At 51.8% G+C, this 16,418-nt stretch overlaps 1 protein-coding gene across 3 annotated transcripts in view; it reads right to left on the bottom strand.

The window, feature by feature from the left end:
• Nucleotides 1–863: 863 nt before the first annotated feature.
• The window catches only part of Nynrin (NYN domain and retroviral integrase containing), a 16,146-nt gene continuing 591 nt past the window's right edge, over nt 864–16,418 (bottom strand). For 2 of the 3 annotated variants that reach the window (XM_010626961.2, XM_010626960.3), the window contains exons 2-9: nt 16,188–16,402; nt 11,321–11,979; nt 9,722–11,197; nt 8,711–8,841; nt 8,469–8,565; nt 6,868–6,969; nt 6,563–6,664; nt 864–5,427 (exon numbers count right to left, since the gene is read on the bottom strand). In XM_010626961.2, coding sequence (XP_010625263.1) covers nt 2,577–5,427; nt 6,563–6,664; nt 6,868–6,969; nt 8,469–8,565; nt 8,711–8,841; nt 9,722–11,197; nt 11,321–11,979; nt 16,188–16,385 — 5,616 coding nt within the window. In that variant the 5' untranslated portion in view covers nt 16,386–16,402 and the 3' untranslated portion in view covers nt 864–2,576. Of the gene's footprint in view, nt 5,428–6,562; nt 6,665–6,867; nt 6,970–8,468; nt 8,566–8,710; nt 8,842–9,721; nt 11,198–11,320; nt 11,980–16,059; nt 16,403–16,418 lie in introns of those variants that run through there. The other variant, XM_010626962.2, reaches the window with a different exon arrangement.

Genomic DNA, 16,418 nt, shown 5'->3' with positions numbered 1-16,418 from the left:
TGTGTGTGTTTGTTCAGTTGTCTTTCTCCCTCACGGATTGTGGGCACCAGTGAAGCAGAGCCCAGGTCAATCATTATCCACCCCACACCTGACCAATCCTGGCATAGAGCAGGTGCATTCTAAATCCTGGTTGAGTAATGGGGTGCAGAGCTGGTGAGCTCTTAGGAAAAACAGCTCCCTCCTGCTACTCCATGCCTGTGCCACTGCTGAACAGAAATCTGGGCAAGTGAAAAAAGCTCCAAGCATTGGGGAACTTGGTAAGAAGATCTGAGTCTAAGGGAGGAGAACAGCAAGAGTACCAGAGCAGGAAGAGTAGTTATGAAGGCTTACTCTGTTTCCAAGCAACAGGCTAGCTTGTTCACACAGATTTCATGTAATCCACACAAAATCCCATAACTTAGGAATTGTTGCCCTACATTTTATAGATGGGTCAACTGAAGCCTTGAAATATGTACTGTATTTCAGGGAAGTCATATCCAAATCTAGGTCCATATCGAGTTTCCAGTGTAAGTGAGCGGGTTCAGTGCTTGCTACTGTACTCTCTCCAACCAGACACCATTCTTCTTTACTCCCTGCCCACATGAACTGCAAGAGCTTGCCAGCCTGGCTCTCCTCCCAGCACTGCCATGAACCAGCTGTGAGGTCCTTAAGGATATTGCTCTCGGCACCTGCTCTCATTTGTGCAGGCACAGCCTGAGCCAGGTGATCTTGAAAAGGCACTATCCAGGCCTTAACAGCAACAAAAGCTCCACAAACGCCCCACCTTAATTGAGTCTGATGCTAAAAACAGGACCAAGCATTAGTTCTAGTTTAATTCATTTATTGACAAAATGAAAACAAAACTCATTTAAGAGAAAGGCATAGGATCAAAAGTTGTAGTTAACAGGGAAAATGCACACAGCAGAGGGGTGGGAGAGTGAGGGAAGAAATACCACAAGGGAATTGGAGGAAGAGGAAAAGGAGCAATTTGGGAGTGAGCAAATGAAGTCTATGCTAAAAATCCTACTGTCGACCTGTTCAGCTTCTCCGCTGTCACCCAATCATTCCTGGATAGGATTAACAACTGGAATGGATTTAAAGGCAATATCCGGGTGGTTCATCTACAAGAGTTGGAAAATGACAGAATGGATAATGGAGAGAGCATGGGTATAGAATTTTGAAGGATTCTCTTGCTTGAACCTCTTGCCACAACTCTTTTCACAGTGAAATGGGAGTCAGGAATTTTAACCCTGGTCACCAACTAGTTGTATGACTATGAGTAAGTCACTTTCTCTGGGCCTCTCTCCTCCACCATATAACAAGCAAATTGGGCTTGATGCCAAGCTTCCACCTGGCTCATCTTCTGAAGAAATGAAACTACTCAAAGGCAGAGCCAGGGAGACACTGCTGGCCTCCACCTGGAGACTGGCTGTTCTGCAGCAGCTCCGATTCAGAGGGCTGAGTGTCAGCACACACACCTATGAGAGCTCACTTACTAAGAGTGATCTCTCCAGAGAACAGTTCTGGGGGAGCTAGGGTTTCAGAGGACTGGGGGCTGGGAGGGGCTTCCAGACAAAAGCAATCACACACTACATAGTGTCTAAGGACACAGGGAACAGTGGAAGTGAAAAAAGGAGGGCTGTAGGTTTTGGGATGGGGTTGGGCAGGATCAGGAGGTAAAGAAACACCTGTGCCTGGCTGTGTGCCAGATTGCTCATTTCTGATGCCCTCCCCTTTAAAACAGAGGCTGGGGCCCCTTGGTCTAGTAGAAGCAGCTCTTCAGGTAGAGATGCCAACTTGGCATCTAGATCCTTAACCCCTATGCAGCCAAAACCATCAAAGTGGGGGTCAGGAGTTGTCTCCATCAGCTGGAGTCAAATGAGGTAGACCAACTTATCCCATCCTGCCTTTCCCATGCTGACAAGTACATGACTTGAGGCTGTCCAACCTCCCACCCTGGGCCACTGCCCCTGAGGCCAGCCCTTCCGGGACAGCAGAGGAAGCCAAGCCTGTCCTAAGAAAGCTAGCCATGAGGCTAAGGAGCCAACTGCCCCCACCCCACTGCCCGCACAGGTTTGTATCAGTGACAACTCCAAGGGCAGAGGCTCCCCAAGTACACAGGTTGAAGGGAGGTGCCACGTTCGTGGTTCCTGTTTGGGAGAGGACTATAGTTCCAATTATGAGCCAGAGCCTCACTATTTCATGGTTAAGACAGCCAGAAATAAGACTGGGGGATGGTGTTGGCACACACCACCACACACCTACATGTGTGTGAAAGGGAAAGAGGATACTTGGGGAAAAGACTCTGAGCCTGGCCTACTTTAGTAAGGAGACTTTCTACTCCCCAGTGTAAAATCACCAGAGGCTCATATTTGGCAGCCTTTGGCAAATTCTCCAAATACCCCAAACTGGGGCTGTTTCCATAGGAACACTGGTCCCTAGTTCAAGGCAACTCAGCAAAACTTTAGCAAGCAACTTCTCTACACAAGGCACAACAGAAGGCTCCCAAACAGCTGAGAGCACTGCAGGAGGCAGGGGGAGGCCTAGCAGCAGAAACCCAGGACTCCCTGGATGGAGGACTCCCCCAGTGCTCCAGCTCATTGCTCCATGACCTTAAAGGACAAGGGTGTGCCACTCTTGGCAAAAGGCTTCATCAAACTGCTGGGATAGATGCACCCCAGCTTCTCCGGGGTTGGGAAGCCCCACACCCTATAGAGAGACAGGCTTAGCCGGTCCCCAATATAGAAGGGCCCCACCCATTTGGCACTGCTGCCATTCCTGGGGAGGGTCAGCAGGAGGACCTGGTCACCCACATTCCACTCCTTCTCCTGGCTCTCCTGCTTGAAGCGCCTGTTGTCCGCCTTCTCGGTGCCTTTTTCCGCCACCCTCCAATGGAGCTCCAGCAGCTCCCCAATCAGCTGCAGCAGGAAAACATCCATCTTCAGCCCTTCGATGTTGGCACTACTCATCTCCCACCACAGGGGCCCAGTCAGCCTCCTCTCACCCCCTGTCAGGACCTGGAAGGGCGTGGCCTCTGCCGAAGAGGCTCTGAAGGCCAGGTGCAAAAGAGGCAGGGAGGCTGCCCACTTCCTGCCATGCAGGAAGATGAACTCCTTTAGGGCCCTCTTGAATTCCCAATAGGCCTCTGAGCTCACCAGGCAGGGGAACTGCAAGTCCCTACTCAGGGAAGTCACCTGGGCTCCCAGGGCCAACCCACAGCTCACCAGGACGTGCCGGGCAAACTGGGGGCCCTGGGCTGCCTCCAGTCTCACAGGAACGCCCCACCGTGCAAACACATGCTGAAGCAGCACCTGGGCCACAGCCATGTGTGTGTAGGGCTTCAGCGGGAACGCCTCCACCCACCGGGTGTTGGGATCAGCCACGATGAGCACATGCCTGTGGCCCTCCTCGCTTATGGTGACTGGACCCACCACCTCGATCTGCAGGTTCGACCAGGGGGCAGTCGACCTGAGGGGCCACGGGGACTCAATGACCTTCAACTCACTGCCTGTGAGATTCCGGGGGATGCAAAACAGGCAGCTCCTGCAGTAATCCTTCACATGCTCCTGCATCCCAGGCCACCATCCCAGCAACTGCAATTTCTTGTAAGTCTCCTCTGGCCTCTGGTGGGCCCCCATAGGAATGTCATGCACAGAGAAAACCAGATCCCTCCGGAGTTGCCTCGGGACCACCCAGACTTTGGGCTTTTTATCTCCCTTGAACATAAGCAACCCACTCTGCTTGTCAAGGCTGAGTGAGTTGAAGGCAGAACTGAAGGGGGAGGAGCCAGACAATTTCTGCCCCACACGAAGCTTGGTAATGATATCAGCCAGAGTGCTGTCACTCAGCTGCAATGCCAGCAGGTTGGGCCTCTTAACCATGGTACGGGGAGTCACTACAGGGACCAGCACATCCTTTGGCAAGTTCCACCACTGCCCACCCCCTTGGGCACCCTGCTTGGCCAGGTTATCCACTGTCACAGCAAATAGAGAGCTCCTGTAGGAGGTTCGGTAGATGAATGGGAGGGATGAAAGGCCAGAGGTGAGGGATATAATGTAAGAGAGCAGGCTTGGGTGAGGTAGTGGAGCCCCGTCAGAGGAGAGGAAGCCCCGGGCCTTCCAGAGGGGCAGGAGCTCCCAGAGGAGGCTGAAGATCCAGTTGCAGTGGGTGAGGAAAACCACAGGGAGATGGGACTGGCCAAATCGCTCCAGGCCACAGGCCACAGCCGCCAGGTGGGCATAGGTCGGGGTGTAAGGGGAGCAGGAAAAGGAAAGGGAGACAGGGGGACTGGTGGGAGACAGGACATAGAGGCCAAAACCAGCACACCACTCATCCTCACGGTAAAAGCAGTAGCCTGACATGTGAATGCAGACAAAAGTGGACAGGTCAGAAAAAGGAGGCAGGACCTGGAAGAAACGAGGCATCGAGGAAGCAGGTGTCAACAGTCGGTTTTCCCCCAGCAGGCCCTGGAGAAGGGCCAATTCCAGGACTCTCTTGCCTCTGTCCTGTACCAAAAGGGACCATCGAATCAACCATGCTTTGGAGACCCGGCGGCCCTCTGGTGCCTGAGGAGACACAGTGGTCCGGGAGGCGTAGGCAAGGTTGAGGACCACTGGGTCATCTCCAATGCAGCGGGAAAAATGCTTGAGGGCCCAGGCAACGGCATAGGGGCTGTCCCCGCCTGACTGGGGGCCCTCACTGTCCTCATCCGGGAGCAGAGGCTTTGAGGTGTAGGCAATGGGGTGCTTCTTCCCTGAGTGCTCCTGGCAGAGAACAGCTGTCAGGGCCACCTGGCTCACTGTCACCTGCAGGCGGAAGGGCATCTGGGAATTGGGGGCTGTCAGACAGAGGGCGGACACCAGGGCTCGCTTCAGGGCCAGGAAGGCCTTCTCATGCTCCTGGTCCCACTGCCAGTCTGGCTTCTGCTTGAGGAGGCTGTGTAGAGGGCCCATTAGGGCTTCGTAGTCAGGGATGACATCCTGGTGGGAGTCCATAAACCCCACAAAGAAGGACAGCACAGTGAAGTTACTAGGGGTGGTGAGCTGGGCCAGCTGGGCAAGAACCTGCTGGCAGGGAGCCTTCCCATCCCAGGGGATGCCCAGGTAGGGAGAGGCCACCCCTGGCAGGAGGTCAATGTCCAGGGCTCCGTCGGGAGGGTCGTGGAGGCTGAGGCACTGGAGAATCTCCTCTGACAGGGAGGAGCACTCAACTCTGAATACTGACGCCAGAGAAGAGTCCAAGTCGTCCTCCTCAGCCCACTCTGGCATTCCCTGGCCCTCTCTCCACTCTTCATCTTGCCTCTCCTCTTTCTCCTCCCTGACTTCTTCCACATTCTGTGCACCCTGCAAGGGCCTAGGGTCGGTGTCATCACTGAGTTCAGAGATGCCATCTGAGCTGGGTGGAAGGGTCTTCCACACCTTCAGGAAGTTGCCAATGTCTGTGTCCAACCTGAAAGACAGGTGGAAGAGGGAAAGGGGACAGTCCCACCCCCAGATGTCATCCAAGAGAAAACATATACCTGTGGATACCCCACAGAGCCCTGCCCCATTCCTAAATGTTTCCAAGGCTGGGTTGAGTGCCAGGCCCCTATCTGTACAGCAAGGGCTCCACCAGGTCCTTACCTGTTAATTCTTGCTCTTGCTCTGTATCTGCCAGAACTTCAACGTAAAAGCAAAACTGCATTAAGCAGGATGCATTTAACCTAATTTTAAACCAGTGGTTTGCTAAGAGGTGATTGGCAGCTTACAACCTAACCCCATGGTGACAGCAACACGGGAGGGGAGCCCCACTCTCAGTCGACAGACCTCAGCCTCCTTTCCAAACTGCAGAAATGAGACAAAGGGTCACGCCTGGGAAGTAGCACCCTGTACAGAGGGTCCCCACCAAGACCCTTTACTGGGCCCAGAGTCCTTCAAGGTGTGCAGCAAAGTGGTTTGGAGAGGATGGAAGCCAGAGAATCAGTGACTGCAAGGCTGTTCTCCTGACACCAGCAAAGTGACCTTGAAAAAGTCACTTGAGTTTCAGATTCCGCATTCATAAATGACAGTGGTCCTTTACATCTAACTGAATTTCACTGCTACATTGGCACCAATAGCATAAAATACAGTCAGCCTGGCATGGTGGCACATGCCTGTAACCCTAGCATTTGGGAGATTGAGGCAGGAGTTCAAGGCCAGCCTGGGCTATAGTGAGTTCAAGGCCAGCTTGAACTACATAGCAAGACCGCATCTCAAAAAAAAAAAATAGTCAAAAGGCCTTCAATTAGAAAATAGATAAGTCTGCTACATGGGTATTTATCCGTTACATAAATACTACATGGCCATCAATGTGTACTATATAAATCACTATGGCATATATCTGAAAAAAAATAGTAAAACACTGAACACAAATGCCAGTTATGGAAGGAACATACAGCATTAAAGCATGTGTGAAATGTGGTTTATGGCTGCATCAATAGATAACCAAAGTGTACTGACATGAAAACAGCCAGTCACTCTGTTCTGCTGATGACTGAGCAGCAGACAACATTGGCTAACACTAAAGGGACGTTTCTGGTTCCTCTCAGGATGGTTTCATATATTACCTGTTTGGCTTCTTCAGGAACTCATCCAAGGTGGGGCCATCACGGCCCAGGGGGTCATCTGGTACCATGAAGAGATTCCCAGCAAAAGTGAAGGGCAGCAGGCTGGGCCCAGAAGACAAAGGGCCGTGGTGTTAGATAAGCCCTTACTTTCCCATGCCCTGCTACTGCCTGGCTGATACCCCCACCTTCCGGAAGGTGCTAGTGAACCCTACACTAGGGCCCCTGTCCCAGCCCCATCATCTGTTTTGCCAGGGGCTACCTGACATGAAAGGCAAGTGGATCCCACCCCTCAGGAGCTGTCTCACCGATCTTTGACCATGAGTTTCCTGGAATTATTCATCAGGGTGTGAATCTGCTCATTGGTAACAATGATGCCGTCTGTCTCCTCTGCCAGCTTTACCATGAACCTGAAGGGAAACAAGGAGTCACTAATGACCCAGAAACCAGCCCCGTCAATTTCTGGGTCCCCTGAGAAAATGAACTTGCAGCTTCACAGAGAGGTGTGCAGGACAAAAACACTGCCCCACACAGCCAGGGATTCGGGGCTGTGAAGTACCCCCCCACCGAAGCCATCTGGGACCCCCAGGAGGATGCACACACCTCAAGTATACATGCAAGCCTTGTTAGATACATACACACAGATACAGAAACCCACCCACTTTACGGGTGTGTATGTACTGCTTATGTCTTTGCAATTGTAAAATGGAGATAAAATCCCTACCCCGTATCACTGTAAAAATTAAGTTCAATGAGATAATGCATTTAAAGTGTCTAGCTCAATGCCTGCAACACAGCCTATGCACAAATCATATTCCAATATTCTTCATTAATGCACAACATTCATATGCAGGCCAAGAAATAATGCATATATATTAACACACATAAAAACACAAACTTGAATTTTGAAAATCTATTTTTCCAAGGATTACCTCTCCTCTAAGGAGTGCTGTGACCAAGAAAGAAAGCAAAGGCTACCTACTTCTCCACATTTCTGAAGATTATCACTCTGGCTACCCCAAGCATGCTATCCCACAAGTGCCCAGCAGAAGGGTCTTCTGTAGAAAGGCATCCTTCCTCAAACCCAGGCCAGAATTGACAGCCTCGTAGAGGTCTTACCTGGGGATAGCTGGAGAAGGAGGGGCCTTGAGAAGCCCTGCCCAGCTTTCCTAGGCTAGAGAGTTGAATAGATAGATATCATGCCTTGGGAAAAGTAGCGGAAAAAAATGGAACTTTTCCCTGCCCAGCACAGGAGATGCCTAGTGAAGCCAAGATCTCTGTCTGCCCCACCTCAACTCCAGGCCAGAACCAGTGCCTTTGGCAAGGCCTTTTCACCCCAACAGAGGCAGGGGCATGGGCTTCCCTGGTCCTGCAGCCTCACTGAAGAGCTGATACCTAAGAGTGGCAGGTACAGAGGCATTTGGGATTTAGGCAGATGCAGCCAGTCTAACTCCATTTCCAGAGTCTTGCCCAAGGCATTCTTTTACACACACACCTCCTCTCATAGCAGGACTTGGAGGGGAAAAAAAAAGGCCAAAGCAGGCCCTTGAACTTCAACCTAAACTGATACCCAAAAGCCTAAGGTACCGCTGATGCTCACTGGAAGCATGAGGAATTATCTGGGCTTGTCTGATCCACAGTGGTGCATGTTGGACAACACTGTCCATGGTGAAGAAAGCCAGTTAACTCAGGAAAATGGAGCACCAGAGTCTCGAAGTCAGGAGCAACCCTTGGGCTTGGGTAGAGCCAACCTGAAGCCCTCTCCTCACTTGGGCCTTATCCAGTCCTCTCAGACATTATCCCCCTGACACATATGCCACCATTTCCACAGAGAAGATGTGGCAGGGATACACCTGATACTCCACCCAAGCCCAGCCAAGCCCCACAGAGACCCCAGGGAGCGGCACACCTGTAGTCGTAGGTGGCGATCTTCTTGCCGTTCTCCAGCTGGGAGGGGGTGATTGAAAGCATCTTGAGTGAGTGGAGCTTCGTCAGAAAGTGGCTTTCTGGGGGTGAAAAAGGCCGAGGGCAAAAATGGTCAGAGGAAGGGCTAAATGGGAAAGGCCATGGTGGAGTGGGGGAAGGTGGAGCAGAAAGGAGAAGAAAACCATGATGATGCCGGAGGGCAGGAGTGGACAGTGCACACCTCACCTCTCACCCTTCGGTTCTTCTTCAGCTGCCAGGTGGGTACAAAGACAGTGACCTCTCGGTGTCCCCGGTTCCAGAAATACTGCACTGCCATGGCAATGCCTCGGCAGGAGAAGAAATGCTGGAGGCCGTGCCTGTGGGATGGTGGGAAGTGAGGGAGCAGCTCCCCCAAAACAAGAGGAAGGACCTGCCTCACGACTCCCCGCTCAGAGCCACCCAGGGCAGCAAGCAGGCAGTGCCAGGGCAAGAGCATCAGCACGAAAGACACCACAATGCTCTTCTCCCTGCCCTCCATCTCCAAACATTCCGTGAGCAGCTGCTGGGTACAGAGCAATTACAGATGCTGCCTGTGTGCACGTGTATATGTAGATGGACAATGGGGACAAAAGAAAGAAGAAGGTAATGCCATTCTCAAAGAGCTCTGTTTTAGACCTTAAAGCAAATAAAAATTCCCTGCTTGCCTGTTGTGTGCTGAGAATGTGCTCATCATGAATAACTATGCTGCCATGTGGCAAATTAAGCAGCACAGCATGTATTTACGCTAAGACCTCTACAGCAGTAAGCACTGCACTGGGAGGGCAATATTGAAGGGTTGGCCTGGTCAGGAAAAGTTTCAGAGTAAATCTGTGCAGGGCCTTGATGTTTGGACCAAATGTTTAAAAGCCAGCCTGGGAGGAGCATAGGCCTTGGCAGTAGACAGACCTGAACCCAGAGGCTAACCTATCCCCTGAGTGACTCAGGGACCTCGGGCGAGATTCCTCACCTCCAATCTTGTATCTGCCTCTACCAAAGGGGAAGAACAGAAACCTTCCCTCCTGGAGCTGCTGGGACAATCTGCTGCATGATGCTTAGCATGCAGTGGCCACTCAACGTGCCATTTCCCTTCCATCCTTTCCCCATTCAATCCTAAGCCTTTTATTTGGGTCAAGACAGGATGCCCACACTCCACTGCCTGTGAATTCCCTGCCCCAGCTGCTGGCATCCCCAGCCCAGCCCTCACCCGTGGCTACTCACACCATGGCCACACTGCTGCCATCAATGACCACCCTGCGCAACTCCTGGTTCCCAGGTTCTCCTGACAAGTTCAGCTCAAAGGGTGTGTTCAGGGCCTCGTGGTACCTCTGGAAGCTGGTCACTGTGCTGTTCGCCTGTGGGTAGCGAGGTGACTGCCTCGGGCCCCACTCCCAAGACCCCAGGAGCTGGTGCTTACTGCTGGGCTGGGCAACCTGCCTTCCAGGCTCCCCCTGGTCCTTTGGTAGGGAGGCATCACCCCTTGACGAAGGCTGGACCTCAGTCAGAAGTCTGGCTACTTTGGAGGACGCCTTCTGGTCTCCAGGTGTTTTGGGAGATCTGGAGGCTTTAGAAGCTGCAGGTGCTTTGGGAGCTGCAGATGTCTTAGGAGCTGCAGATGCTTTGGGTACTGCAGACCCCATTTTAGTCACAGGCCCCGTTTGAGCTTTGAGTGTTTTGGGACTTGCAGGTGATGTTTTGGTTGCCAGCATCTTTTGTGCGATGGCAGTTTTTAGAGTTGTAGACATCACTTGAGTTGCTGATGCCAATGCTGGTTGAACCACAGCAGCTTTTTGAGCTGTGGACACCACTTGAGCAGCAGGCATTGTCAGAGTCAAAGGCACTTCGGGAGCTGCAGGCTGCCCTTGAGTTAGGGGTGGGTTTTCAGCTTTGGGCACTACTGCAGCCATGGGCACTTCGAGAGCTTCAGGCACTGTTCCAGCTTCAGGTACTGACTGGACTGTCAGCCCACCTTGAGCCACATGCCTTCCTTCAGCTGTAGGCACCCGCTGTTCTGTGGGTGGTGCTGGAGGGGGCCCCTTTTCCAGCCACATACAATCTGGCTGCAGACTTCCTTGGTTCCTTTGCTCACCTCCACCTTGTAGTTGCGCAGCAGAGGCCAAAGGTGGAAGTGTTGGGCTAACTTTGTCCTTTTCACCTGAGCCTCCTGGAACCACTAATAAACTCATGACTTTTGGGGGTGTCTCTGGCCTTGGGCAATTCTGTAGAGTTGCCTCTACTCCAAGTTCCCCATCTGGTCTACAAGCTGGGCTTTCTGCACTAGGCAAAGGAGCCAGCTCCTTCTGCTTCCACTCTAGATTTAAGGGCAAAGGACTCTGCCCTGGCAGCTTCAGCTGAATGGGGCCAAGCGGCCTCTGCCAGAATGGGAGACTGAAGCAGGCCTGGGACAGGAGGCAGGCCAGGTGCAGAGAATGCAGCTCGTTGATCCTCCAGAAGGCTGCAGCAATAGTCCCGGGCCACAAAGGCCCAAAGGCTGGCCCTGGAGTCCAGGCCTTCCAGGATGGACACATACCCAGGGCTGACACTGGAGGCTGGAAGGGGAATTTGTCTTCTATCTTCTGGACCTGATTTTGTTGCAACAAAGCTGGTGTGCGGTTCACAGAGTTCTGGCGGCTGGTGGCTCGTACCAGCCCTTCTTCTCGATCACTGTCTGTACCACTTTGGTTGTTGGAACCGACCCTAGAAGAAGCCCAAGTTTGTTGAAAAGGTGGGAAGGCCAGTTTTTCCCAAATTACTACCATTTCATGGGGTAGAGGGGCAGGGGTAGGGGCGGAGAAGCCAGGCTCATTGCCCAGAACTTACCGTACCACCTGGTTTGCTGTCTCCTGCTGTGTGCTCTGGACTGGGATCAGGGACCTGGTGGCTCCCAGGCTGCTTAATCTCTTTGGATTTTCTGGGCCCCCATTTTGGAGTGTCCCCGTCTCAAGGAAGGACCCAGGACTCTCTCCCGTGGACACCACGGCTGAGTCTTCCTTTTGCTGCTGGGGAAGGCTGATCAGGGCCCCTGGACCAGAGCGGGTGCTGGAGATGCCGAAGTGGCTGAGCCACTCAATGATATCCTCCTTGCCTGCAGCATCCCGCACCAAGCTCAGCAGCAGCTCCTGAACGGCTGGGGGCAGCTGCAGCAGGTCCCCTGCATACTGATCACCACGGATCCACACCAGGGCCCCAAAGGCCCGGGTTACCTCGGCCTCCCAGATTCCCCGGGGGGTCAGCAGAGGGGCAGGGCCCCAGCGCAGCCGTGCCACCAACTCCTCCAGCCAGTTCTGGGTCATGGTGAAAGACTCAGTGAGCCCGCCTACCATGAGGGAGCCAGGAGGGCCAGGCACCAGATAGGCTAGGGTACTCCAGCAGAGGCAATCCAGAAAGAGGCCCTGGGCTCCGAGGAAGGCGCAGTGCAGCATCGGTGGGTAGCGGACCTCCTTCCACAGCTCTGGACTGCACAGGCCCTTCAGATACTCCTGGGCACATGGGGGGAGTCAAAGGAAGCCAGTCTGTCACAGGCTGGCACCGGCTCTGTCCCCCGACCCCCAGCCAGCTCCTTATTGAGCATGTGCTCCCCCGTTCATTCTCCCAGGGCAGCCAATCTCTCCTGATCCTGTCCCCTCATGCACTCATTTTTTTCCAGGAAATGTTGATGGAATGGAGAAATCTGAGGAAGAAGTAGGAAAAGACTCAGGCTTGAAGTCAAGGAGACCTAATTCTAGTTCCTTCTTGGCCAACACTGATTAGAATTGTGGAAACCTTCTTAGGGCCTCTGTCTCTTCACCATGAGATGGCAGGTTAAATTGGAAGGAAGTGAAGTCACAGGGACCATGGCCTTTAGGGGATATTTGAGCCCCAGCCCCTTCCTCTCTTTTGCTTCCCAGATGCCATGCAGTGAAGAAGGCTCCTCTACCATGTGCTCCCACCAGGATGTACCATGCCACCACAGGCCCAAAGTAAGAAGACTAAGCAACTATGGACTGATCTCTGAAACCATAAGCCAAAATAAACCTTTCCTCCTTACAAATTGTTCACCTCGGGTAGTTTGTCACAATTATAGAAAGCCAACTAGCATACTGACCTGTAGAAAGCTGTACTGAGAGGCTACTGGGAGGTGTAAGAATTAGCAATGGGTACAAAGCAAATTGAAGAACAAGGAGTTCTTAACCTCAGTGAAGTCAAAAAAGGAAAAAGACAATGAAATCATAGTTCACTTCAATGCACAGATGCATGCACATCAATGCACGATATGTGCACAGACATTACTAGACAACTACTAAAAATAGATTACACAAAACTGAAACGTAACTATATTGGGAAGAAAGAAGGAATAGCAGTATAAATGAGCTAAATACTCACATACAGTAAAAATTTAAAAAGATAACATCCAAAATTGATCAAAAGATGCCATAGTATGGCCAGGGATTTAGCTCAGTGGTGCAGCTGCCTGCCTCATAAGAACAAGATTCCAAGTTCGATCCCCAGTACCCCCCAAAAAAGTGCCATAGTAAACATCATCCCTGGGAAAGAACACTGAACAGGGAGTTGAGAAAGACGGGGCAAGAGTTATTGCATTTGCAAATTTTTATAAAAGTATTGGACTTTTAAAATGTATATTAGTTAATAAAAGAAAACTTAAATTTAAAGGAAAAGAGGGGTTGGGTGCTCACAGGACAATCAGGTATGCCAGTAAATGTTTCACAATCAGCACAGGTCAGGAGTCATCCCTGATTTGCAGTATTTGTAAATTTCTGTGGGGTAAATATTCCCACTAAGGCTGTCAATAGCATTTCACTGGCTTACAAAATTCCTGAAATCTTAACAATGGGTCCATGGGAGCCAAGGCCAGGGCTCCCCTGACCACAACCAACTCACACAGTTCTGCTCATAGTTACTATGGAGCAGGCACAGTTCAACTTCCATCTGACAGCCACACCAAAGCCAGGGAGCCTCGGCCTGCCCCACAGCTCCAGAACCTAGGACCCAGACGTCACCTCCTCTACTGCTTCTGACTTTGGGCTTCCCATCACCTCTTTCCATTCTCTCTGAAAAGAAGAGAAGGGAACATGCCCTCTCTCCTTTCTGTTGCTCAGTGCATCATCACATCCTCACATCACTACCAGGAAGGTCAGGAGGGATGAACAGGACTAGTCTCTGGGCTCCCCCAGTAATTATTAACATTCCCCTCTCCTACTGCTAATTTCTCCTCAGAGAAGCCACACTTCCCCACTCTGTTTTGCTCCTTGAGAATGTGATGTACAACAATGTATTTTTTGGTACCAGGGATTGAGCTCTGGACCTACACTTGCTAAGTGCAAAACAATTTAAAGGCATACTAGCTTTACAGATTTTCTTGGATAGCCAAGTGCATGTGATATAAATACACACGCAGGCACTTATCCAGATAAGCCTGCATCCTTCTTGACTCCTCCTTCACCCAGACAAGCCACCCAACCCTGCAACCTCTACCAGTGAGCCTGTGTACAAAATGCAAGATTCTGTGCCCCTAACGGCTACAACTAGGGTCAGCCACACCACCTCCATGTAGAAACCACGAGACATCTATATGTTTGGGGAAAATGTTCACATAGAGTTTAATCTAAGCCTGTCGCTTTACAAACAAGGACAGTAAGACTCAGAGAGAGAAAGAATTTGTTCAGTTACACAGCTCGTTAATAATAATACTATCTGACATTTATCCCCTATAGCTCTTCACTTTGTGCAAAAGTACTTAAGCATGCACTATTTCAGCTGACCCTGACAACCTCCCCCCATGAAATGAATTATTATAAGGTTTTATAAATAAGGAAAATGACTCAAGGAGAAGCAAATTATTTGACCCAGGTCACTTGGTTAGAACTGGGCATGGTTAGAGCTGGGCATGGCAGCACATGTCTACAATCTCAGCTACTCAGAAGGCTGAGGAAAAAGAACCACAAAGTTCAAAGCTAACCTGGGCAATTTAGTGAGACCCTGTTTCAAAATTTTAAAAAGAGCTCAGTACTCCCTGGGTTCAATCCCCTGGGGAAGAAAGTATTACAATGTAGCTAACACCAATTTCACTCCACCACCACATACCTCTATCTGAGCTATATTTTGGTGACAGCACATCAAACCCAGATCTCCATGCCCTGGGACAAAACATTATCCCCAGAATTTCTTTTCTGTTCATCTGTGTAATAACAGAAGGAGTTACCCAGAATTCCCTCCCAGGTCAGCAGTGCCCCCCCCCAGGGGGTGGGGGCTAGGAAAGGGAATGAGGGAACCCTTGAGATCATTTAGCAGTACTCCAAGTGGGAACCTATAGTGTGTGAGGATCCATGGCCCCAGGAACCCTGGGGGCAGTGGGGTGGGCAGCAGTGGAAGCTGGAACTGACAGGCCTAGAGAAGCCAACCGAGGATTTAAGCAGGCAGCAGAGGAGCTGGGCATGTCAGAAAATGCTGTCCCATTCTAGAGTGAGTGCAATTTCTCATGGTAACAAAAAGATTAAGAACCCAACAGGTTCCTCTTGTTAACCTACCCTCTCCCAGATCCTGAAGTTTGTTACACTTATAGGGGCTCAGCTCCTGCACCCTGCCCATCTGTTTTCTGGGCACACACACCCCTAGACAGAATTAGAAAAACTGCTGATGGCAGGTTGACAGGGCTGAGGGAGGCACTCCCCAGCATGATTGCCCTCCTACTGGCTGTGTTCTGGGCCTCTCCCACCCATGGCATGTGTGTGTGTGTGTGTGTGTGTGTGTGTGTGTGTGTGTGTGCGTGCACGAGCGGGAAAGCAGTCTTAGGCAGATAGAGCCTGTACATGCCTACCAGCAAGAGATAAGGTAGGGGAATTTGAGCAAAGAGAGCGACCTTGGATGGGACTGGGGGTGGAACTGAGAGACCCAAGCAGGATAAGCTCGTGAGAGAGGCAAGAGAGACAAACTATGAACTGGCAATCCAAAGTCCAGCCCCACACAGCAGCAGGCCGTTTCACCTGAAAGCCCACCATCTTCCTCCTGGATTATCTCCCATCCCCAAGAACTAGGGTCTGCAGAGCAGCCACACCCCACCCAGACCCCCTAAGAGGCCACCTACAACACCAAGAGTGTGAGGCAGCGAGCCCAGAGTCCTGGGTTCAAATCCAGCCTCACCACCCCACGACTATCTGACCCTGAGTTTTCAGGCAGGCCCTCAATGTTTCATCCATAAAATGTCACAATTGTTCTGGAATGTCTTCAGTCCCAGCACTGGGTAGGACAGATGTAAGGAGACAAGGATACAGGCCTTCCAGAGGCTTGGTGGAGAACAAAGAGGTGTATCTCAGAAGCCACAGAAATGCAGGACCTTTAAACCACTCCCCAGATGGAAAAGCAGGCAGGGAACACTGCGGCCTGGCCAGGGAAAGCTTGCTACCCATGCAGGCTGTCCCGGCAGCGGCAACGGTGCACTTGAGGGACAGAAGTGACAGGCCAGAGAGGGGTGGGGCAGAAAGGAAACAGGCATCAGAGAGAAGGAGTGGGTAGGGAAGGAGCCAGGGCTGCAGATCTGGATAGATGAGAGGATGTTCCAGTACCTGCAAGCCACACTGCGGAGTTCAGATCGGTCACATCTGGGATCCGTGTTACGTCCACATCTGGGAACCTCTATCTCCCGGGGAGGGAGGAGAGGACAGGTTTAGCTGGAGGGGGGAGGGCTGTTTACCTTAGCTTTGCTGGTGTTCTCCCGGGGCCCCTCGAGCTGCAGCCAGAAGTAGGGGGTGTCAGGACGGCTCTGGAAGGCGTTCAGCTTCACCCTGAAGATGCGTTGCACTTGCAGCCGCTGCCGCTGCACCCGAGGCTTCGATTTTGTCTGCACCATGAACCATTCCAGCGCCGGGGGTTCACCCCCGGACAAGCGCATGGCTGCCCCGCCCGCCCCTGGAGAGTGAGACGG

This window comes from Fukomys damarensis, unplaced genomic scaffold (assembly GCF_012274545.1).
Source record: "Fukomys damarensis isolate Sample0158 unplaced genomic scaffold, DMR_v1.0_HiC HiC_scaffold_17, whole genome shotgun sequence".
In the NCBI taxonomy this organism is placed as follows: Eukaryota; Metazoa; Chordata; class Mammalia; order Rodentia; family Bathyergidae; genus Fukomys; species Fukomys damarensis.
This window is presented reverse-complemented; position numbering and strand designations above follow the sequence as displayed.